Raw genomic sequence first — 24,907 nt, forward strand, 5'->3', positions numbered from 1 at the left:
ATCTAGTCAACACTGACCTGCTGTGTCAGCAATACTAAGCCCTGTGCCACAGCATCTTGGATAGCAGGAGAGGTCTGCATGCACTGCTTCAGCAGAAATTTCACCATTATTCAGGGAGGTGCCCCCCATCCCTCTAGGAGGAGCAGGATTGCTCAGAGGGTCTTGCAGCTCAGTCAGCTGTGAGGTCAGTGTCAAACTTTGCTCCCCAAATGTAACATCTATTTTGACTACAGCACCAAAGTTATGGGCTTCCACTCAACTCTGTAGCAAGCTACGACACTTGTATCTGTATGAGTCTTCCGAGAACAGATGGAAATTTGCATTGGGTAATGTGTTCTTTGAACTTCATATTTTTAGTGTATATGGTGCTTTTCTGTTGCTCCTCTTGTTTAATATAAAGCAAGCAGTACTTAATTCTGTAACAGTTCTGGACAAAGCCTTGTTTTGAGTTCTCTGCATGAGGAAAAAGTACAAAATCCAGCCCATTTCAAGGGGACTGTAAAGGGCCCATCACATAATGTTACTAACAGCACTGGTGGCTGCCGCAGGCAAAGGCTTCTGCAGAGCCTTGCCACTCATCCTCAGGGTCCTGTGGCAGCTCCATCATACGTGCACTGGGAACCAGCTGTCAGTTTTTCATAATCCCAGTTTGTGAATTTGTGCTTGCATGATGCTGCTCACCCTTAACCTATATTTGCTGTCTGAAACAGCTGTTCACTTGTAGCCATAATTGTGACATAAATCCGAACTACACAAAACTGTATTTGGGCAGAAATGTGTTACTTGTCCACCACCTTGAAAAGGGCTGTGAAATATTCTCTGGACTGTAATATAGATACTTTTTACAATAATGTAATTACCTCTGTAATTTTTCTTTTGATTTAGAGCCTAAACAAAAGAAAGAATTAACATTTCCAGAAAGGACTGGCTTTAAGTAACAGGCTTGAGGTTGCAGAATATGCTGCTAATGGTTAGTTCTGATGGAGCTTGGAATGAATTATCAAAAGTGCTCCAACCAACCATGAAAAGCTTTAAAACAATGACTGCTGTGATCAGTTAACAGGTGTTTGAATTAAGTGGGCACTGCAGACATGCACCATGCATATCAAACCAACACCCTTGATTTTGTAACTGTCTCCACACATGACTCAACAGCCTGAGAGCACTCAGCTGTACAAATGTTTTGTGTGCAGATTTGGAAGTGTCTGTGTTGAGTATACATGCTCACACATGCCCACTGTGAGTAAAGGAGCCATGAAACCATCCTCTTGTAAGCAGTGCCTTCCCTGTGGCACAGGCAATTCCTGCCCATGGAGCAGAAGTACTGGAGGTACAGCTAGGAATCGAAAGCGGTGCTGCGCTGCTCCAGTTGCTTCCGTATTTGTGACTAGAAGAGAAAAAACATCCTTTACTGTTTGTCTGCATGCGTGTGGCTGGGCATGAGTGTGGCCAACCCAAATACTGGTATTTTTAAGGAAGTAACACTTTTAAGCCTTTACATTGTCTTTTCATTGCTTCCTTCATGACCTAACACGTGGTCTGTGCTGATGCTCCATATTGTTCACCATCTACACACTTACATCCTTAAATATGGAAGCCATATATTCTTCCTAGTGTGTATGTGTGTTAGAAGGGCACCCTGCAAATGTTGAAGTGGGTTTGGAGGCACACATGTTATGCAAAAACCTACGTATTCCAGTCTCGTTGGCCTGAAACAAGTATTCCCTTCTTGTGGATACTGAGAACTGGAGCACTTGGATGCTACAATATTGGGGGTTTATGATGGCAGTACCAGTGGTCCTGCTGTCTGAGGCACACGTCATCTTACCAGCTTCCAGCGCAGTATTTTAATCCACTCGTCAGCCTCTATCCCAGTTCTCGCACACAAGTAGTATGTCCTTAGTGGGAACACTAAGCTGCAGATAAACAAAAGTATTCCTTAAGTTGCTAGAACAACTGGTAGTTCTTCCTAAAACTGAAGCCAGCTGGCCTGCACCAGCAGTTGCTAATACAGAGCAGGGTAGGGAGGTCGTGCTCCTGTTCAGTCACCAGGTTTACAGCCAGGAATAGTTTACAGTTGTTTAGAGCTGGGAGAGATGCTACCCCAGCGCCCATATGGAGGGAAGACCTGCATTTGGGCACAGTTACTGTGAGACCCATAAGCATATTTGAATTGAGAGCTGGACAGTACCTAAGTTCCATAAATGCTCAGAAAATAAGGAAAATAAATACCCACTATGCACAGGTCTACTCCTTTCCTCCTTGCAAAAAAACAACCACTTTTACTAGAAGTAATCTGGCAAAGCCATGCAGGACCGACAGAGATTGGTTGACAGAAACGGACTGATGACTTAGAGGAAGATCAGGGTCACAATCAGCAAGGGAGTTTTCAGGAACACCCAGTGGTTACCTTTCAAACTTCCTGGCTATTTTGGCCTTCCCAGCAGGGTGCAGAAAGAACAGCAACTTACCAGAAACAATTGACCCTCTCCTGGGAATAGTCAAATTGCACAGCTGAGCATTCAGTTAAGTCAAGGGCTCGAATTGGTTCTGTGGCCTTGAAAATAAAAGTTTTAAAACAGGAACACATGAAAACAGAAGATAAAGCTAGCTTGGTTCATCCTCAATGCATCTAGTCCTTACTAGAGTTTTCCTGGTACAGGTACAGTATCTGTAACCCCATAAACCCAAACTGGCGAACGTAACATCAGTGCTAATGTGAGACAAATTAAGCAAAGTATAAAATAATAAGGTAGTCAGATCAGATGTAGATAAACGACAGGGGAGACCTCTACTGCAGGAAAGCTAGAACTAGATAGTGTTGAGGGTTTGGTTGATGCATTACATATGTAACTGACAGCAGCAAATCTGGTATTGTTTCCAGCTAAGGCTTACAGAGACCAAGGGATGGTTATAGGTCTTAGCAGGCCTAACCAGCTGTTGGAGATTTAACTAATTCCTAAGTGCTTTAAAAGGATGAAGCTGGGTAGGGAGAAATGCAGGAAGATAGTTAAACCAGTGCTTGTTGCAGCAGAAGTGATAAGTCTGACTGTATGAGCAGTGTGTGTGTATATCTAAGTTTCTTGGGACAGGCTTAGGAGTGCTCAGGTGCAGGGATATTGCGTTCTCCCTTAAGAGTTCAATTTTTCCCTAGGTGTGAGAGTCCTTCCTTGATTTGTTTCAGCCTCACACTCTTGAGCACCTTGGAAGAGGCAACTGAAAATAGCTTACTCTCTGCCCAAATATCCTTAATTGTTCCTGTGGTCCTTCATCAGGTGTATGGAAGTGTTGTTTTTTATCTCACCTTTCCTTATGTTTTCCCCTGGCTCAATGGCTGTTACTTACACATTACACTAGAAGAAAGCCACTTGTGCTGAGCTGTGCTAGCAAATGCTATCCCAAGGCCAGCACAGGTTGCTCATCTGCAGGTATCTGCAACCCCACAGTAACAATGGAAGCATGAGGAAATACCAGAGCTGCTGCCGGGAGGAAACCATATTCCTGTCAAAGATACCTTCTTGCCTGGTAAGTCACAAATGCTACTTAAACCTTTGGTGTGCTGCCCTTTGACATGCTGACCTGGAAACTCAATTCAAGTTGTCTTGAACTGAAATTAAAACTGTTGGAAGGCCATGTGACTGTTTATAAATAGTAATGCTTGGTGAGAGAGGGCAGTTGTGCCTCCTGTTGTGTTAAATCTGTTGGACAGTTGAAATAGAGGACTTGGCATAAGTAAGCAGTTTGGCTGTGTTTGTGAAGGAAACCAAACTGGAAGTACTGTAAGGGTTGAGGAACTCTATAGGTACTTATTTTTACTCAGATTGAGATAGAAATGGAACAGCAACTGTAAGGACACACTGTTTTTCCCAGATGCAGCAGGTTAATCTATGGCAGAGTGCTAGGAGGAAACATTTTTTTTTTAAATTAATGGTTTTCCATGTGCACTGTGTGATGACTTGAAATAAAAGGAAGAAATCAAGGCATGCAAAACATCCTGCTAGTATTTGCAGAAAGACTTTAATAGCACTGCTGTCTGTTGGGTTGTGTGTCAAAGCTACTACTAAAACTGTGTTCTGCCTGTAGCTTACAATCCACTGAACAAAGCAACTCTGACTGACAGAGCAGAGTAAATGTCTTCCAGCTGCAAAACTTTCTTCCTCTTGTTGAAGTCATCAGCAAAACTCTGACTTTATTTTAAAGGTTTGATGCCTCTAACAGTATAGGAAGCTGTGATACAGATGTCAGAAGCCAGAGATAAAAGGAGGCTGCAGCTGCTGTTGTAGAGTTTTAAAGAGTAGAACTTGGTATTTGCTACTTACTGTCTGGTCTTTGAAATACTTAAGTTCGTTCCTGTGCAGTGTAAACCACCTTGTCTTCCAATTCTAAAAGATAAAGAATGAATGGTAATCGTCTTGTGAGAATTTAGTATAATGCTTCTTAGGAAAGAAAAACCTCTAAAGCTGTTGATGTGCTCTGGTTTACACTTGTGCTTTGTTGTTGCTCAAAACATAAATTGTTCATCTCTGTAGGAGAATGCAGGTGGAACTACTTCAGCTCTGCACTGTCTCTAGCTTCTGTGGGTGGTGATGGCAGAGTGGAAACAAGGAGTTTTTCTTACCTTGACTATTTTCCCTTGTTTTATCAAATATCCTTCTTTTGTACCGAGCTGTGAAATAACAAGGAAAGCAACTGTGGTTAGAGGATAAGCTTACAGCTTCTGTTTACCACTTCCCCCACACACACCTTTGTCTGCATCCAGAAGATAGAAGAGCAAACTGTTCTTGGGGAAACTTCCCATGGCCACTTGCCCTGTCCTCACTCCTGTTCACCCCTCACACAGCTGGATCCACTCCTAGGATAAACGTGGACCAGAGCAGGCTCTAAAGGCAATTTTAGGCTGTGCCTCCTTCTGCAAGCTTCTGGCCTGCATCTTCTCAACCAAATGCACAAAAATAGTTGCACTTATAGTTTATTTAGTAAAGTTAGATGGTTACCTCAGTCCATGTACCCAGAACCACCTGGAGTTCAGCTGACAGTGGAATTAACCACAGGAATCACTCTTGAAACACAAGTGGGGGGAAAAATGCTGTTTTAATTAGACATTCTCTTCTCCAAAGTTGCCACATTTGAGAGGAAAAACCTGTTACATTTTATGTATTTAATGAAAAATTGTTTTTTGAACCGTTTCTCTACCAACATGAGTGAGCTGGAACTTTGACTTCTCAGCTATGGAAAGTCTGTGTAGGGACCTAGTTGTGAGACTGCAGACCTCTGAAAACCAAATTCTTGCTGACTTAAGTACTACTTACTCTTGAAAAAATACTGCCTTTTTATTGGTTGTACATGGAAACCGAGTTTCTTTGGAGGTTAAAGTGGAACTCAGCCATGAAATGTTAGTTGTAAGACACATCAGAAGTGGTTTTTTATCAACTACGTTAACCTGTATTAATGTAACTCTTCCTTTCTTTCTCAAAAAAATATAGTATGTAATTAAAATACTTTCTGTTCTGAGCAATACTGTTCTGGAGAAACCACCTGTCTCATTTAGATATGAATTAGTAAGGATTGAAAGTCTCTAATTACTGCCCGAGTGAGTCACACATGTCAGAGCAGGTAGCCTGAGTGGATATGAAGATGTTCTCTTGTATCTCGCTCCAGTACAGCACAGTGTTTAACATGACACAGCTCATTACCAGGCTCAAAATTACTCAGGCTGAAAGGGTGGAGGATCTTCTGTCATATCACTCTATTTTGGGTTTGTCTGTGTCAGAATACAGCAAGCTGTCTTCCTGCTTTAAGACAAGGTGATTAAAATTAATAAAATCCAAGAGGGAAAATGCCAAAAAATTAATATTGAGTAATGTACCTACTGGGGTGTAGATACTCTTATTAACTTGGTTGTACTGTGCTTCAGTCTGGGATTTCATTTTCCAGTCATGTTCCTGCATATCTTGCACATCTTTGAATATTATTTTCAAAAGGCTACTTTTTAATTGACTTAGAAAGTTAGGAAGGAGACTATATATTGCCAACTGGGAAAAATAATTCTAACCAAAAAAAGGCTGCAAAAATAATAAGTAGTAATGAGTTCATGTCTGTCAGAACTACTATCTCTTTCTTGTAATCTAATCCTCATACTCACTGAGTGAAACAAAATATGGTAAATTCTGTAGCTGTTACTTGGTTTTGATTTTTAGTGTACTCCTCTCCTCACTTAGGGGTAGGGTTGAGAGAGACTTTCGACTGGCTGTAAAGGATCTTCAGCGAAACAAGGGCTTACTGTGCAACCTGACACAGGTATCCTTGGATACAGCCTGATAAGCATTGTCAGAAAGATCTGAGAAGTGTTTGTTTTGTGTGGTGGTTTGGTGGGCTTTTTGTGGGGTTTTGTTTGTGGATAGTTGATGGTAGGGCGGTAGATGTAGTTTATCTTGATTTCAGTAAAGCATTTGACACTGTCTCCCACAGCATCCTTGTAGATAAGCTAAGGAAGTGTGGTCTTGACTATCAGGTAGTGAGGTGGATCGTGAACTGGTTGAAAGGAAGAAGTCAGAGTTGTGGTCAGTGGGACAAAATCTAGTTGGAGGTCCGTGACTAGTGGAGTCCCTCAGGGGTTGGTACTGGGACTGGTACTGTTCAGTATTTTCATCAACGACCTGGATAAAGGAACAGAGTGTGACCTCAGCAAGTTTGCTGATGACACTAAACTGGGAGGAGTGGCTGACACACCAGAAGGCTGTGCTGCCATTCAGTGAGACCTAGATAGGTTGGAGAGTTGGGCAGGGAGAAACTTGATGAAATTCAACAAGGGCAAGTGTAGAGTCTGGCATCTGGGGAAGAACAACCCTGTGTACCAGTACAGGTTGGGGGCTGACCTGCTGGAGAGCAAAGTAGGAGAAAGGGACCTGGGGGGCCTGGTGGGCAGGAGGATGACCATGAGCCAGCAGTGTGCCCTTGTGGCTAAGAAGGCCAATGGCATCCTGGGGTGCATTAGAAAGGGTGTGGTTAGTAGGTCAAGGCAGGTTCTCCTCCCCCTCTATTGTGGCCTCACCAAGGCAGATCTGGAATATTGTGTCCAGCTCTGGGCCCCTCAGTTCAAGAAGGACAGGGAACTGCTGGAAAGAGTCCAGCGCAGAGCCACAAAGATGATTAAGGGAGTGGAACATCTCCCTTATGAGGAAAGGCTGAGGGAGCTGGGTCTCTTTAGCTTGGAGAAGAGGAGACTGAGGGGTGACCTCATCAATGTTTACAAATATGTTAAAGGGGAGTGTCAGGATGATGGATCCAGGCTTTTTTCATTGATGTCTATTGACAGGACAAGGGGCAATGGGTGCAAACTGGAACATAGGAGGTTCCATGTAAATATCAGAAAAAAACTTCTTTACTGTGAGGGTGACAGAGCCCTGGAACAGGCTGCCCAGAGAGGTTGTGGAGTCTCCTTCTCTGGAGACATTCGAAACCCACCTGGACACGTTCCTGTGTGATGTGCTCTGGGTGATCCTGCTCTGACAGGGGGGTTGGACTAGATGATCTTTCAAGGTCCCTTCCAACCCCTAGGATTCTGTGATTCTGTGAATTCCTGATAAAGTTACTGATAAGATGGCTTTCTTAAAGGAAGATAAGAGAAAAAGAAAACCTTTCATAGATTGTGTAGATGGTCAAACTCACCTAGGTCAGCTACAGACAATGTTTTCCCAGTGACAGCACTGAAGGTCTCAGTGCCATGACAACTGAGAAAGGCTTTATTTGCCATAGCACTGTACTTAGCAGGTCTGTTTGTTTTGCCTTGGTTGGCATAGACTTCCTGCATATACAAACCCATAACGGGATGAATGACTGGTGCTATTCCATAGCTCACTCCAGCAATCACACTAAACTCATGCCAAGATGAGCAGCCCTCCCACCAGAACACAACTTACTGAAGGAGCATTGGGAACAAGATCACTTTCTGTCCTTCCTGTCTGCATTGCCGTGTGAACTCGGACAGACTCATAAATGGAAGGTTCTTCCACTTCCCGTGGGTAGGGATGCTTCAATACAATTAAGGTTCCTGGAGAGAAAGAGAGCAGGAATAAGTCAGCTGGCAAGACAGCCTTAAAAAATAACAGGTAGTAGCTGCCTGCTTGTGGAACAGTTAACTTAACATTTTCCTAAAATTAAAAAGGCGTAAGAGGTAATAAACTCCCTGAGATCTCTGCGACACTCCCTGTTAAGGGTTTTTCCTTGGGAGGGGGTAGGACTCAGGCCACACCTACATAAGAAAACAATCAGATCCTATAAATTGCTCTCCTGTACCAATAAAACTAGACTAGTATTTCTAACATGCGTTGTCTGAATAGTTTAGACTTTGTGAAGGGTATTTTCTACAAAAACCCACCCATGCAAACTACAGAGGGACGCTTGCTGTTGGATTCACTTGCCTAGTCTCACTTCCTTGGCTCTGTTGTGTTGCTCAGTCTTCAATACTTTGAGCACCTGGACCTCATCTAAATCTGTTCCCTCATCCCTGTACAGAGGAAGTCAATTTGTTTGTGCATCTCTGAAAACAAGAGTGAAAACCCTCTCTGTTTCTTCTAAGCAGTTAGTAATTAAAGCTCTTCTGCAATGCATATTAAGTGGCAAAAAAATCAAGACAGCAACAAAATGGGACCATCACACAACCCTCAAAGGCAGGTGTCATCTGTCCTGCTTGAACTTTCCTTCTACTCAGGGATTAACTAGATAATACAGAACAAGCTGAAACACACATTTCATAGTTGCAGCTGAAATGCTGACCTACACGTGATCCGCACTTTCACTGCATTCATGAAGATGAGCCTACTAACATTATCACACCTGTTCACATGCAACTGTGACAAATGTAAATATATGCTACCTTTGTAAAACCTTTACACTTCCTAGTGCTTGCAGGGAATCACTGGACACACAGAATTCCCTTCCTGCACAGCAGACTGGGTGGGTGGGTAGGCAGTATGCTGGACGAGATATGGGGGTCATAACAGTCATCCTGGTTTTGCCAACAACCCACTGCTTGCCCTGTAAATCACTTCATTTGTCAGTTTCAGCTACAGACTTCCTAAATGTAAGCCCACATTACCACCATCTTTAACTGTTTTACCATAGCACCTTCCAGTTAGTACCATTTGATTATAGCCCTTCTTTTTTCTCCAAATAAGGTCACATTTATTGCACACTCTCTGCAAAAAGCTGCAATGAATCTATTGCACTGTTCACAACAGTGAAGAATCTCCTTAAAATAGTAACTACTAAACCACCTCATCTAATTCTTCAAAAATAATGTTGCAGCTTATCAAATGCTGTTCCATTTGTATCTTATGCTGATGCTGTCAGTCCTTAAAGAGGAAGGATGGTAGAATTTGTAAGAACTTGGACTTGTAACCTACAGGTGGTTGAGTTTAAAGTGTATTTTGTAATGGGAAGGCCTATAAAAGGAAACAAAAAAAAATGCATAGGAAGTAAAAAAAATGAAATGTGTTCGCAGGCACAGCAGGTGTATGAAAATGCAATATAATCAACTCAAAGCAGAACAGTCAAAATCAATTTAATTGTCTCTGACCTTGCAGAAGAATAATACTTTAATTTAAAATGAAATTCGGAACACACCAATCACCAGTCTACAGAAAATACTTGCAGGCTGTTGCACAGAATCAGAATACCATCCTCTGTACAGCATAGATAAAGAGCCCTGTTGCAGAACTGGGAGGAGCATTTTATGCAGTATTTGTTTTCTAGTAAGTTCTCCACCTTTTTTTTCTCCACAAAAGATACCTGTAAAGAACCACCTGGTAACTCTACAAAAGAATTAGCAGAAGCTGCACTGTAAGAAGATTCTTCTTGCCTGTTTGTCTATGATACCTATTTCTAGGGCAGAAATTAGCCCCATGTTAGTTTCAAGCAACTGTGGCTTTTTTGTCTGTAATAACTTTATTTTTTTGTTTTAAAAATAATTGAGGTAAAAACTGATAAAGCAAACGGGTGAGAATAACATGTTGACCTTGTCACTCTTAATAAAGATTGTTGCTTTAATTTTGTTAATGATAGATTCAGCTTGCCTGTTCAATAAACTATGCCACAGAACACACAAGCCCCAACTTCCTTTTAGTTATCTGCAGTTCAGTAGGAAATGTACACATTACACTGCAGAAAAATTGATGTGAGTCCATATAGCAATTTGGAGTGGCAGATGAAGCTGTAGTCAGACAAGGTTTGTTGGGCTTGAAGCACAAACCTGCATCTGTCCCACTACAAAAGAACCGCTGCACTCCATGGACCAGCTGGCAGGCATGCAGGCCTGTGTGGTCAAGTAGTGATGAAAGAGAGCCTGGTGTGCCTCTTCAGATACAGAACTAGCTCCAGTGAGACAAATTAAAATGGTATAGTGGAAACCATTACATACTTCTATCTCATAGAATGACAGAATGGTTTAGGTTGGAAGGGACATCAAAGATCATCTAGTTCCAAGCTCCCCTGCATGGGCAGGGACACCTTCCCCTAGACCATGTTGCTCAGAGCCCCATCCAGCCTGCCCTTGAACACTTCCAAGGAGGGGACATCCACAACCTCTCTGGGCAACCTATGCCAGTGTCTCATCACCCTCACAGTAAAGAATTTCTTCCTAATGTTTAATCTAAATCTACCCTCTTCCAGTTTGAAACTGTTCCCCCTTGTCCTATTACCAAATGCCCTGTAAAAATCCCTCCCCAGCTTTCCTGTAGGCCCCCGTCAGGTACTGTATCTTGTGGGTCTCTCTGTCTTATAAAATCCTGTCCATGAGCAAGGAGGAGATGAAAAATGTTATCTTGGTTTACTCTCTCATTCCTGGTCCCACAGTGTTTCTATAGAAAATTGTTTATAACGTCTGAAGGAATATTGCCTGAGTGCTAATTCTCTCTTCATCTCTCCTGCTATCCATGGTTAGGGTAAGGTGGAAGGTTTCTTGTTGTGATGTTCAGATGGCTTTTCTTATCCTGCAGCACATCCAACTTAAAGAGGTTTCACAGAGCCAGCAGAATCTGATTAGGGAACTGGAAGGTGACAAGTGAGCCCATCATTCAGCAGTGCTGATCTTGTTTTCAGAGATCACAATGCCTGGATTACTAATGTCTAACACATGCAGTGAAGGAATGGGGAAATACAAGTTTTATATGTCATCTGAAATCTTTATAGCATGAGGCCTGTGGGTGCATGTTTGATTTCTCAGGAAAAAGGGCTTATTGGCACAAAAGATACATGTAGGAACTCTCTGTTCGAACCACTCCTAAAACCAATTTCAGAAGAACATGCTTTGAAAAATACAAGTGCCATATTGAGTGAACCCCTGCATTTTTCTTGGAGGGGAAAAAAACAAAGCAAAGCAACCCTTGAATTTAATGCTTGAGTTAAAAGAACACTGGTGCATCTTTAGTGAGTGACATATTATAGTTACTGTATGCACCAATCATAATTTAGCTGGTCTCTTGCATATATAATTAGAACTACTCTGAGTTATTTGCATACACTTTCTACGCATGAATACTGAAGTTTTTGACTCTTACATTTGAAGCTACACCTAAAACTGGCGTTATCATACTCTGCATCTGTTTCTCCAGGGATTCCAGTCTGGTGGTGTTCAACTCACTTACAGGAACCAAATTTAATCTTCTGACTCTTAATTCAGGAGCACAAAAGCAGCCTATTTTTTTTTTCTCTATTTTTCTTAAAAACAAGACAAATCACTGTAATGACAGATGGCATCAGCAGGCTGATCCACTGTAGACAGAAAGGGAGCAGGAGAACAGGCCACATTCCCTACAGGAAAGGGGAACATCAGTGTAGATTTCTTCCTTGGATGAAGAAGACTGGAACTAAACAATTTCAAGTCTGTTCTCTTTTTACTCTTATCAGCAGATCTCATTATTTTCTCACATAAATCTTGCTTTGATTTTGCCCTTTTTGAGAAGGTTCTGTTCCTCCCAGTACATGTGTATTTTGAAATGCTTTCTTCTCTCTCTGAGAAATCAAAAGGAGCTCATGTCCCTGGTTAGCAAAATACCCTGTAACCTTACATGTAGTGTGTCTTCAGAGTACTTGAAAGAGTTTTTGAAGAGGAACATCGTGAATACCTGAGTTAATACAAATATGAGTTTCAGAAGAGTAACACTTGAGCAGTAGATCTGTTTGATAACACATTGGAAGCTCCTTTTACTTAGAGCTGCGTGAAGCGTGACTACAAATGTGTTCATACAAACATACAGCTCTCCTTACCTGTTTCACTTCCAATTAAAGGCTGGTTTGCAAAATGCATGACTAATTCCTTCAAGCTAGAAAATTCATTAAATCCAAATTTGAATGAAGTTCCTGTATATTCAATGTGGAAGTGTTTCACAGAATCTTTTCCCCTAAAATAAAAAGGGAAAATTTGTCAAGGCATAAATGCCAAACGCATTTGGAATGTACAAGCCTTAAATAGCAGCTTCCACTAGAGGAAACCTGGCCCAGACCACAGGCTGACCATCACTGTCCTAGAAGTAATACTCCTGCCATTACCATCCCTCATTAATATGCAACACATCTGAGGCTCAGATTTATTGAGAAAAATCTAATTGCTGCTTTACAAGTATGAGATGATGAAAGCCTAGAAAGGCCAAATAAGTTAAATTAACTCTGGCAGCACTCAGTAAAAAGACTCACAAACGAGGTTTCCAGCCTTCTGTCTAAGCAGGTTGACATCCTTTCACTTACAAGGTCTTGAGGTTGTACCTACATTAGTCAGTACTTACTTTTCATGTAACATCCCACTCTCACAAAAAATGTCTTCTGTTTCTCTTTCAAAAACAGCCTGCCTCCTTTTTGCACCTGAACAGAGATTTAATATTCTAACTTTAGATACCTAGGGCTGTAGAATTTGTCTGCTTTGCCTGTGTACTCAGACGGATGGTTCCTCTGTGGTGGGTACTGTCAAACATGAACCAGGGTCCTTTGTCGGGAAGTAACAGCATCTGTTTATGAAAGCTGATGGTATTTAGAGAAGTGTGCAAGGCCTCACTTCCTGGACAGGCAATTTTTTTACTTCAGAAGACAGTGAGGCACTTATTCCAAGTATCTCTCCTGTGAAAATGTTACTTCTGTTAACGTTACTAGTATTCAAAATAGTTCAGAGAGAACTTTGAGAAAAAATGCATGTAGCAAATATACTGAAAATATCATTAAGGATTTATAGTATCTTTTCCACTTTTATTGCCACTTCCATGGGAGTTTATAATATCAAAGAGGTATTTAAAGAAATACTTATATTTGAACAGTACTGGTGATATTGTAAAACATGCCTTTACTGACCTCCCATGTTTTGTGCTACAATCAGCTGAGGCACAATGAGTGCGAGCCAAGTGCAGATGCTCAACAACAGCAAATAGCTGCTCTGACTCTGCTGCAATTATAAGGTTTTCATATTTTAATTTAGTTTCACAGGAAATACAATGTTGCAATGAAAGCAATTTCTACTCTATTTCCTAGCTCCTTTTTAAAGTTGGGTAATCTAGCTGGAGGAGATCTCAAGCAATGTATCATCTCTCTTCTTACAGCTGTCAATAAAAACCTCAAGGGACATTTAAGCATTGTTTCCTTTTACAACAACCTATAGTAATGACTGAAGCTCCTTGTGAGGCAGGGCAGAAAGTAAAAGCTATAGAAGGCATTTTAAGAGAGAAAGACAATGACAGCTAGAATTGCTGAAGTTATCCTTTCCACACAAACTTACCAAAACAAAATTGAATTAGTTATTCTAAAATTAAGTTTTAATATTAGTTAAAAAAATGCAAATAAAAACTTAGAGGTAAACAAACAGTAGAAAATTATTAAAACATTTTAAAATCACAATCAGCATTTCAAGTGAGCTGTACCACCAAAAAATAATGTAACAGAATAAAAGATCAGACTCCAGTCTGGGATATTCAGTTCATATGGTAATGCAGTAAGGCTAGGAATTGGGAGATTGGAATTGGCCTGAAATAAACTTTAAAAAGTGTTCTAAGGCTAGAATTTATTACAGCAGCAGATTTATTTTCATTAACTTACATTTTAGCTTTTGTTATTAAAAGAACAATTTATTTTATTACAGTAAGTTGTTTCCTGAGTGCCCTTTAAAACTAGCTTTAAGATACATTTTTTTTAATTGTCTAAGGTAGATTACCTCAAATAATACTTAGTTACATTTTATAGTAAAAAATATTGACTAGCAAGACAATAATTCATTTAAAATTATTTTTTTTTTAAGGAAAGCTGTTGCTTATATATCTTTCTATTCTTTTTCCCAAAATTTCCACTCAGTTCAGTCATTGCTACTTTGAAGACTCATTTTGTAACACCACCTTCAAATTCCTCTGGCACCATGCCCCTCAAGGTCCTGGTATAAATGGCTGTCTATAATGGTAATAATTTCTGCACTGTATGTGCAGGCACGCTTGCTCCTGGCTCTTTGGTTAGTGAAGCAATTCATATATGCCTTTAAGACGTCTGGGGAATAATAGGGTATGTGCAAACTGCACCTTCCTCACTTTCCAAGTGACTACAGTTCCAAACTATAAGCAGCTCCTGGTACTGAATATATAGAAAATCACAATTTCAGGGGCATACACTGTGTTCCTATCTATTAGGGATATGAATAACTAGCACCATTATGCTGATCAATGTGACTTAAGCTTAAAAAGATACTGCAATTAAACTGAGCTGTAGTCACTAATTGTTCAGAGGCTCAGTGTAAGGCCAAAACGAGCTTGAATGCACTACCTTACAATCTCACTGTATATATATACTTAATGTATAATACAGTTGCCAAAGGCTAAGAACGTCATTAGGGTTTGTTACCTCCACCCAGCTGACATGCAGGGACTACCTCGTGTGTCTAATGCATGTTCCATGTTGCCTTCCTAAATTATTGTGGCTTCTCTCCTTCTTGGGAGACTCTTTAAATGTGACTAGGTGGTGAAGTACCCAGGCCAGGTCACTTGTGCCCTGTAATGGCTGTGTCCTGATGTAAATTACTGTAACTGACTTCAAGGGCCTGACGTCTGACACTTGCGAAATACTGCTGGTATTGCTGGTACTGCTGGTATCAGTCATGCATGCCTGGGTAAGACTGAGTCTCAGCCCAGAACGGAGGAGCAGAACCATCCAGTCAAACACTGGATCATCCCTCAGAGATGATAGTACCTACACAATGATCCAGAAACTGGTGAAGTTAGTGCCAGTTAACTGGCATATTAATGACTATCTTCATAATAGAACTCTTCTACTCCCACCAGCTGTTTCATAAACTCTCTTAACTGCCATATAGATTTTTATCATGCAGACTGAAAATCTATAGCCAGTCCATGGAATGATGTTTCTCACCAGTGAGATTAATTCATAGTCTGGAAAAATGAGAGCAATTTTCATATCCAATCCAATTATTTTTTTCTTCTAACAAAACGTTGGAAGAAAAATCTGTTAGGAATATATATTAAAAGAGTTAAAGGCAAGTTCTAGGAAAAAAATCTGCAGCACATCTCAGTGCACCAGATATGCAGACAAACACGGGAGTAAGTGAAGATTTTAAAACTGCTAGTTGTGTGGCACTAGGTAAATTTACTTCTGTCCATACTCTACCTTACAGAGAGGGAGTACAAATCTTCCCTTTCATTACTTTTCCTCAAGAGATAGCTTCCATCCTGCCCATTGGAAAGCAGCAGCGCTTCTGCTGCGTGTCGGGTAAGATTATCATGGTACCACCTGGGAAGACACAACGGGTTAAAGCATCATTTGCTCAGCTCTTAGCTGACAGCTTCTTCTGCATTAGAGTTAGAGGAAGAGGAAGGACTGCAACTAACATGGCTACAATTTTGAGTTATCTTTCTCACAGGTGCACACAGAACTGCACTCCTTTCAGCACTCCTTTTGACACACTTAGAAAACTTTATTTTTTGTTAACTACAAAGTTTAGTATAAACAGCTGACATTTTGTTGAACCTAAAAACCCTGCAAATTTTACTTGTATAAGCAACAAATTACCCAGGTCTATGCAGGCAAGGTGAAAGCAATTTTGGGAGGTATGCAGGACCCTTTGTCTATTTTCAGAACCTGTACTTCCTGACATATCTACACACTTTGGTACGCTTCCTCTTTTGGGGCAAACAGACAACACTCAAACTCTGCATTTCCCACAACTCAGTTTATCTGCACTGCTAAGATCCGCAATTAAATGTACTTGCCTAAGCTTAAGAGTTTTCACTTGAAGCCTAACCTTTTTGGAAGAAGGAAGAGAGGACGGGACCAAAATTAACTGACAGAATTTGAAGTGAAAATTCAGGAAATCTCACCATCATTGTGGCATGGTCACATCATGGTCTGAGCAATGCAGGAAAACATCTAAATGCCTGCTTCATTTAACTTCAATTAAAACTAATTTGTTTATATGAAAAATTCCACAAGGCATCTACAGAAAAAAATCTTGGAAGGAAGATAATGAAATGTTTACAGCTTTGTTTCCATCCAGAATGATTCACAACAGAAGCATTATATTACTTTCAATAGACAGGGATCTCATTAGAAATGATCCTGAGACCAGACACAAAAGAGAGATGCAGATATACGAGGCTGGAGTGCCAATCCTGTAAGAGATGCTGCCTGCAGAATTAATGATGGTTCCATATACAAATAATGTTTAAAGTGCAGTTTTAAATTTTTGCTGACAAGGTTGCACCAGTCATCTTGCCTAAATATGCTGCCTCAGACAAATTCCTCAAATGTTACCATGTTCCTATTACTCAGCTTAAAAAGTAGAAGTGGGTGTGAGACAATAATACAGATAATAATGCAAAAGTACCTGTGTTATACACAGCTAGTTTTGGGGCTTTTTTCCCTCTTCCTGATTGTCACAGATGGTTTGATCAGTAACAACTACCAGGCTGCTGGCACTGTGAAAATGGTTGCTCAGTTTTTTTCAATTGCATAAAGGTAATCCTTAAAAATGCTGTGGAAAATGTAGCATTTGTACACAGACCACCACGAAGGCAATTAAATACACACCTAAGCAAGTAGTCTGCTCTCCCAATCAAGCCTGCATGACACAAATACACAGATGACATAAATACAAAGATGACGCAAATACAAGTAAAAAAGACTTAAAAAGAAAACCAAAGAGCCCTGTGGTTAGGCACTACTAGATACACTTCAGATTAATTTAAGTATTTGTAAGAGAGGGAATCGTTTTATTCTATTTAGGAAAAAAAAAGTAAAAATTGGGGCAGTTCTTTGAAATGTGCAGATAAACTAAGGTGGAAGACATGGTTCACTCAGCAAGATATGGTAAACAGCAGTCACCATTAGCTTAAGTTTGGGTTGTTTTCTTAATTATACCTGTGGAGGAAACTGTTAATAGAAATAGTACTATATCTACTTTCTTGCTTAAAACAATAAATTAATTAAATCAAAAGGCTTTACAAACATCTAGCTGTTTGAAGTCCCTAGTTCCCCTAGTTCCCTAGCCTTTTGCAAGTCCTGCAAAAAGCTGGTCTTAACTTTTGTTTTGAACCATGGTATGTATCTTGCATATTGGGCAGTTTCTGAAGATCCTTCCAAAAGTCACCTTTATTTAACCCAACTGATAAAGTCTTGTATTCACTATAAAAAACATCCAGGGGTATGCCCTCTACTTTGACACTTGTAAGACTGAACATCACCAGTAGTGTAGAAATTGCCTAAAGTTCTTGATTCAGAGTTCTCTGAAGAAACACAAGAAGAATGATAAAAGTCTTTCCCTGCTTCAGAGCCACTTCTGCTGGCTGCCCTTGGCCTTGCACACCCTCTTGTCTCAAACGTATATATACTTCTGGAAAGTTTTTCTTACAGTTTCATTTCTCCTATTAAAAAAAAATGTCCCCTTTTTTTTGTTCCTTATCACTGATTCAACTAGTGATCTCAGTTTCAGAGCTTCTAACTGCTGTCACTTATCTATTCTTGGTACTTTAACTTTGTTCTAAACTTCATTAAATCTCTTTATCTCATACTCATAAGCATGTTTGTGTTGTTAGTGAGTGTTCTTGAAGGACCATGCTATTCTTACTGGTCTTTAGAGTGGAAGAGTCTGCTGGGCCCAGGAAAGCATGTCTGAAGGTGGGCATATGCAGCCCCAATGAGATTACCTTTGTTTCTCCTTGGAAAAGAAAAGTTTCAGAAATTGGCCTACTCTTTAGATCAGATTACATCAGTGACAGCCTAGGAAGGGCTTTACTGACATTGCTGTTAAGAGGAGGAGAAAGAAAAGTGTACAGTGCCCCAGAGAACCAAAACTCATCAGGGCAAAGAACGCTGTCCTAAGGATCTACCCACTTGGTCACCAATGGGGTTCTTCCACAGGGTAAGCTGGTGACAGCCATAGGACAAGCCATGTCTGTGGTGGTTGGCTGTACCACTGCAGCTGTGCTAAGCACCACAGAACAGGACACACTTGTGTGAAAATCTATTATTTCACTAAGATCTCTTTCTAGTTAATGCAGTGACTAGACCTCCCTACATGATCAGGAGTATGCCAACAGCAGTATTTGGAATGGGAAATGCCCTCCTCAGGTTGGAAAAAAATCATCTTCCAAATGTTCATTTCACAGAATCACAGAATCTTAGGGGTTGGAAGGGACCTTGAAAGATCATCTAGTCCAACCCCCCTGCCAGAGCAGGGTCACCTAGAGCACATCACACAGGAACGTGTCCAAGTGGGTTTTGAATGTTTCCAGTGAAGAAGACTCCACAACTTCTCTGGGCAGCCTGTTCCAGTGCTCTGTCACTATCACAGTAAAAAAATTTTTCCTGATACTCACATTGAACCTCCTATGCTCCAGTTTGCATCCATTACCCCTTGTCCTATCACTAGACATCACTGAAAAAAAGCTTAACTCCATCTTCCTGACACTCACTCTTTACATATTTGTAAACACAAAGATGGTATAGTTAAAAGAAATCCTTTCTAAAAATAAAAATGCCCTATAGCAAGTTGCCTAAAGTTCTTTTTAGAATAAAGCCAGGTAAACAGCTGTTTGATTATCCCTACTGTGACACTTTAATGAGGCCTCAATCTATTTGTTCTCTTCTTCAGCAACCCAAGATGTTTCAAACAAAAATGTTAATGAAATTTCATTTCTGTGTCACCTGAAGATCAGACAGCCCTTAAGTATGGCATCTGTCATTTCTCACAATGGTGTTGACAAACAAACAACAAGGATACTTTGCAAAATACTTCTGCCTGTGCACATAGGGGCTGGGGAATAAACCTGTAGTTGGCATCAAGTGGATTAACTTTTTAACAGCATCGGAATCCACAAGGAGCACAAACACTCATCCATGGTTAACCCAAGGATGAATGTTGACTGACTTGGCTAATTCACTTCTCAACCATTTCTATGTTCAGACTGTGTAACACCCAGTAGAAACACTTGCTTTTCTTCCTCATAAAAATGAAAGATGGCACCAGAAGAGAGCACAGCTGAAGTTCTGACTGCCATCTGCTTTTAGTGTCTGGAGTGGAAACTCTGAGCTATGTCCAGCTATCTGCTAAATACAGTAGGCAGATATCACACTCATTTTTTGTGTCCTCATCAGATTATGTTCTCAGATAGTTATAGCCCGGATAGAGTTAGAAACTGTGGGCATGTTTAGCTTGCTTTTCTGAAGAGTCAGACACTTAAAGTTCCTTCTCTGAAGCAGGAAGGAGATTCCCAACATTTAGCCAGGTGATCTCTCTGCGCCCTCCCCAGAAGGTCTCTCCACTACTGCAGAAAGTGCAACACTGCTTGTGCTCCTCGGTGGGTGATTATCCCCATGGAAAGCTCAGCATCCCTTGGCTGCCTGAGCAGCAGGAGCCCAGCAGATCTAATGCATCTCTGAAAGGGAACACAGAACCACATTAAGGAGAGATGCTCCAGATGTGTTCTTACTAGGACTTTAAGATTATACTGAGCAGTTCTACCCTAGGGTGGGTTGGTTGGTTAGTTTGAGGGGTTTTGTGGTGTTAGCTGTTGGAAGGTTTTGCATTTTTTTGTATTAAAAAAGTATCTTCTACCACAATTAGTTGAATTTTCCTACACTTTGAAACTATATTCCAGCCTCAAAGACATTCCCATTCTAGTTTAAAGGAGTAGTACACTGTACTGCTTAATGGAGTGAGTGGGACAGCACTAAGTCATCTCTTTTGGCTGGATGCAATGCTCTTCCTGTGCCTGTACTCCAAAAATGATGCTACAAACTAGTCTCACTAGCTCTCAGTTCTCTGCATGCTGGGTTTCAGATCAGATCTGTCAAGATATCGTGGGGTTTATTTTAACATTTTTCCTAATACAAAACCCTGGAAGCATTACCTATCTTCTGAAAGTCATGAAGGGCACTCTACCTCGTGTCAGTAAAAGTGAAGTTTTGGCAATGTATTTAATGGCACATGAGTTGACACATAGCTCTAGAGAACCTACAAAACAGAATACTAAGACAGAACTTACAGGTCACATACAACCAAAACTGGCATTTATTAGACATCCTTTCAATCTGTCATGCTGAGACACTTAATCACACACCTATGTAAAATACTTTGTTGGAATACAGGGGTGCCATTTCACAGGAAAAATAATTTAGAAATATAAGGAAGTAACATCAGTGTATCCAGCCTCACATTTAATGTATTCTAAATGTAGGCTTTCACTAGTTCGGTTTCTGCTTTTCACTTCCATTTTCTCACCCACTATTTTCAGCTGCCTTTGTTCTGATTTTCACCCATATCTTCTGCCCACTTTCCAGCTGCTGTAATTTTGACCTCGTTCAAAACAGAAATACAGATGAAGAAAAAAAATTCTTATAACCATTTGCCCTGTCCCAGTCATATGGGTTCCTCAGTTGTCCAATTTTATCACCATCTGATCTAGGACTGTGGTCTAATTTATCTTAGTAAAACTAAGCTTTAAGTGTATAATTCCATATTACAAATACCACCTGTCATGTTATTGTCAAATGTGGAGCTGGAGGAATGTATAAGCTGTGCTTCAAGGGATGACAAAAATGCTCAGACTGCAAAAGGAAAAAGGTTACAAAAACTTGTTTCCTCTTGCCCCATTCCTTTCGCCTCCAAAAGACAGTGTTGCTCAAGTTAGGCTATGTTGGGACCAAAGCTGTGTTACCAGACCAGCCTGTAATTACTGAGATGGCAGGATACTCCACATTCTCATCTCTTGCGCAAATAAAGTGAACTGCCACACGGAATTCCCCAAACTCACTCTATACGTGATCAGCTACAGGAGCTCCACACTGCTGTGTGCAGGATGTTTTTACCAGTAACAGCAATAAATGTGGTTGGAAAAAGGGCTGACTCCAGAAATACAAAAATATTATTGTTGTTATTATGTCTCCTCTGACAATTTTCAGTGCTCCCTTTAAAATATTTTGGTAGATCTGGAGAAGTTAATGAATGAGGTAACACATTTTGCACCACATGTTCTGATTTTAATCTTCCTTTTCATTAGGCATTAGTTCTACCTATAAACATCTTGGCAATGAAGCTGACAGTGATCTGAATTGTCACTTTGAATTCTAATTGTTTGACCACCCAAATTCTCCAAATAAGCATCAGCCATCATTTTCCTTCAGACTGAATGAAACAGTTTTTTCGTTTATTAAAAAAGCCAAACCCATCACTCCTGCTTTCTTCTCTTGTGATGTAACAGGTAAGAAAGTCCACCTTTACAAATACTGAGGCTCTGGGAAAAAAAAATTCAACCAGAAAAATAGCTGTAGACAGATCTAGATTCTTTGGTGACTGTGATTATCCTTGACTAACTGGGATCATTAAATATTATTTATTCATTTCTTTTTTACTTTCTTTTTTTTTTTTTTTTGATGACAGATAGGATACCACTATAGCAGGGGTAAAATTAAGACAGTTTTTGTACATACCAAATTTTTTTCTCCCTCCTTCCTGCTTTGCTCTCATCAGCTCAAATATTCTCAGTGTAATTACAGAAGCATTGAATCTAGAACAATCCAGCAAACACCAGGCCCTCCAAACCTAGCAGAAAGCTAGACAGGTTTTACCCTTTATACCTTTCTACATTGCTGCCAAATTTCCATTTTGATGCCCAACAGACCTGGCAAAATATGAGGATATCCTAGTACTGAATCTCCTTTCTTTTTAAAAATAAAGAATATGTGCTTCCCATTTCACACTTATTCAGACCTGTCACTTCTGCTTTACTGTGCAACAATCAAAGAAGCTCTAAAATAAACTGCTTCAAATCCATCCTCCCCCAAAGGCATGTGAATTTCAAAGCTGTTCCTTATTTGAATGACATTTGCCTCTGTTGGTCTTTACTATGGTAATGACATATATTCCTCACCAGAATTGGGTCTCAGTTGTGCTTTATACTAGGTGGGTTGCAAGGGGAATTTAGAACCGTGACAGCACCAGGGACTAAGTTTAAGATACTAAAACCTTGTAGTGGCTGGGAATTTAATGCCGTGGTCTCGATAGTGACACACCCACTTCTCGCAGCTGAAAAAGTATTTACATTAAGAGATCTTTTAGACTATGCTACCATAATGTTTGACCTGTAAGGATTTCTTTTTCCTCTTCAGGGAAGAAAGACTTTAGTCGTAACTGGAAAAGGGCTTTGTTTAATGATAAGAATGGAACCTTTGTTTGGCATTGCTTATTTACCTTATTTACCTTACTGCATTTCATTCAACACTTTGTCCTGAAGGACATGCGTAGTATTTTGTGGTAGGGTGAAAAGTTTAGTTTTTCCACTTAAGTGGAAATAAAATTAAGAAGCTACAGCTTTAAAAACGTGTATTTGTAGCCTTCTCATTTGTAGCCTTTCCCTCTCACTGGAACCACATCAGGTAACATGTAAGCTGCAGTCCTACAAGATCATCTATTGGGACAAACTCTTTGTCAATCAGGAAGGCTGTTTACAAGCACGGGTTACTGGCATAAATCAACTCAGTTTTTATTGAGTCTAACTCAATAAATGTCTGGTCAAAAGGAATCACACTTCCCACAACAGCTGCCACTTTTTTTAATTATTCTTTTTTTTCTGTAGATACTGTTTAGGAGTAGTACAATCTTACAGATGTAAAGGAAAAGTATGTAATGGCCACTCTGTGTACAATCACAAAGCAACTCTACTCCATTTCATATTTATTAGATGCTTCAGTAAAGCATTTCACTAAACAGGCTGCTCTAAATATGGGAAAATATCAGCAGTGTGGAGACAGTAATAACAAGTCTCTTTGTTGCATTCCAATGTCTTCACTAAGTGAATGAATAATGAAAATAAATGATGTGTTGCTCCTTATCCAAAAGCACTCGAGAAGCAAAACACCTTTACCTTTCACCTATCTCTGAACGCAGAGGTGCCACCAGAGCCTTTCCTTTGACAGTATCTCCCCTGGCTTTCTTCTGCTTTGTATCCCTTTGCTTTGCTGCCACGGATTCCTCCCTCCCTGGTCTCCCCGTGCCCACCCGTGTCGCTCCTCCAGCCCGTTTCTCCCCACACAGCAACGCTGACGGCGAAGCGCAGCCCCATCCCTCCTCTTGTGAAAAGCAAGACCAACTGGCAGACAACATGAACGAGTCACATCGGACCGGGAGCGAGGTCTGTTGCAACCTTCGGCCTTCCTTTTTGCTCCTCGGGTTTTCTTTTTGAGTGAGGACGCGACATCTCAAAAGGGCTGCCACCTGTCCCCGGGCCCGAGGCCCTGGGGTGCCCCGGGACGCGGCGGCCGCCCGGGCCCGGCAGGGAGCGGCGGGCCCGCCCGCCAGGACGGCAGCCCCCGGGGCCGAGGCCAAGCCACAGGATGGCCAAGGGGCAGCGCAGCCCTGCAGCTGGAGAGGACGGGCTGCTCTCAGCTCAAGCGCTGCGTTTGGGTTTCCCTTCAGATCAGCAGGTACGTGCAGTCCAACAGCCCCGGCTCTCCCCACCGAGGAGGTCTCTGGGGGACGCGGGAGCTCCCTGCCTCCAGCTCCCCGCTGCAGCTGAAAGGCCTGCCTGGGTCCGGACCTTCTAACCACTGCTGCCTGTCCCCGCTCACCGGCGGCACAGCCGCATCCTCGACACGCGGCGCCGCCGGCCTCCCAAACCCACCATGGGCACCAGGCACTGGGCTTCTCCGAGGGGCTGCACGCCCTGCGCGGAGCCCCGCAGCAGCAGCAGCAGCAGCCTCATTAACACAATCCCCCGTCCCGCTTCTTCCTCGCCCCATCGCCAAATTCAGCGGGAAGGACGCTCCTCTCGGGCAGCCCAGCACCACCCGAGGGCCGCCACCTCGCTCGGGGCCCCCGCGCCGCAGCCGCCCCGCGGTGGGCAGGGGCCGCGGGGACCCCCGCTTACCCCAGCGCCTCCAGCTCCTCCTCCAGCTCCCGCCGCTGGGCCGTGGTCCCGCCGCGGCTCTCCGCCTCCATCCCGCCCGCGGACCCGGGCTGCCCGCGGCCGCCTCCCCGCGCCGCGGAGGAAGTGCGCGGCGGGGCGGCACCTCCCGGCCCGGCCCGGCCCGGCCCGGCCCGCCTCGCCGCCCGGCGCCCCTGGCCAGCGGGCCCGGCCCGAGCCGTCACCCGGGCTGGGGGCGAGACGCAGACCCCAGCGGGGTAGCGAGAAGTACGTGCCCCGTGTGCGCCAGGTGTCTCCGCTGCTGGAAGTGTTTTATCCCCCCCCCAGATTCATTGATTCTCCCCCTCCACTTGGCTCTGTGAGAACCCACCTGGAGTTGTGTGTCCAGCTCTGGAGCCCTCAGCACAGGAAAGACATGGACCTCTTGGAGCAGGGCTATGGAGATGACCAGAGGGCTGGAGCCCCTCTCCTGTGGAGACAGGCTGAGAGGGTCGGGGCTGTTCAGCCTGGAGGAG

General features: G+C 42.0%; 1 protein-coding gene across 1 annotated transcript; it reads right to left on the reverse strand.

Annotated features, from left to right (window-relative positions):
- Position 1: 1 nt before the first annotated feature.
- On the reverse strand, positions 2-24,466 carry DAPP1 (dual adaptor of phosphotyrosine and 3-phosphoinositides 1). The gene is made up of 9 exons (XM_051617204.1): positions 24,396-24,466; positions 15,643-15,765; positions 12,265-12,398; positions 7,920-8,050; positions 4,619-4,666; positions 4,320-4,382; positions 2,472-2,557; positions 1,829-1,916; positions 2-1,387 (listed from the first exon to the last, which is right to left on the reverse strand). The coding sequence occupies exons 1-9, from the start codon at positions 24,464-24,466 to the stop codon at positions 1,337-1,339; spliced, it is 795 nt and encodes a 264-aa protein (XP_051473164.1). The 3' UTR covers positions 2-1,336.
- Positions 24,467-24,907: the final 441 nt, after the last annotated feature.

The sequence above is a fragment of the Apus apus genome, chromosome 4, assembly GCF_020740795.1.
Source record: "Apus apus isolate bApuApu2 chromosome 4, bApuApu2.pri.cur, whole genome shotgun sequence".
Classification (NCBI taxonomy): domain Eukaryota; kingdom Metazoa; phylum Chordata; class Aves; order Apodiformes; family Apodidae; genus Apus; species Apus apus.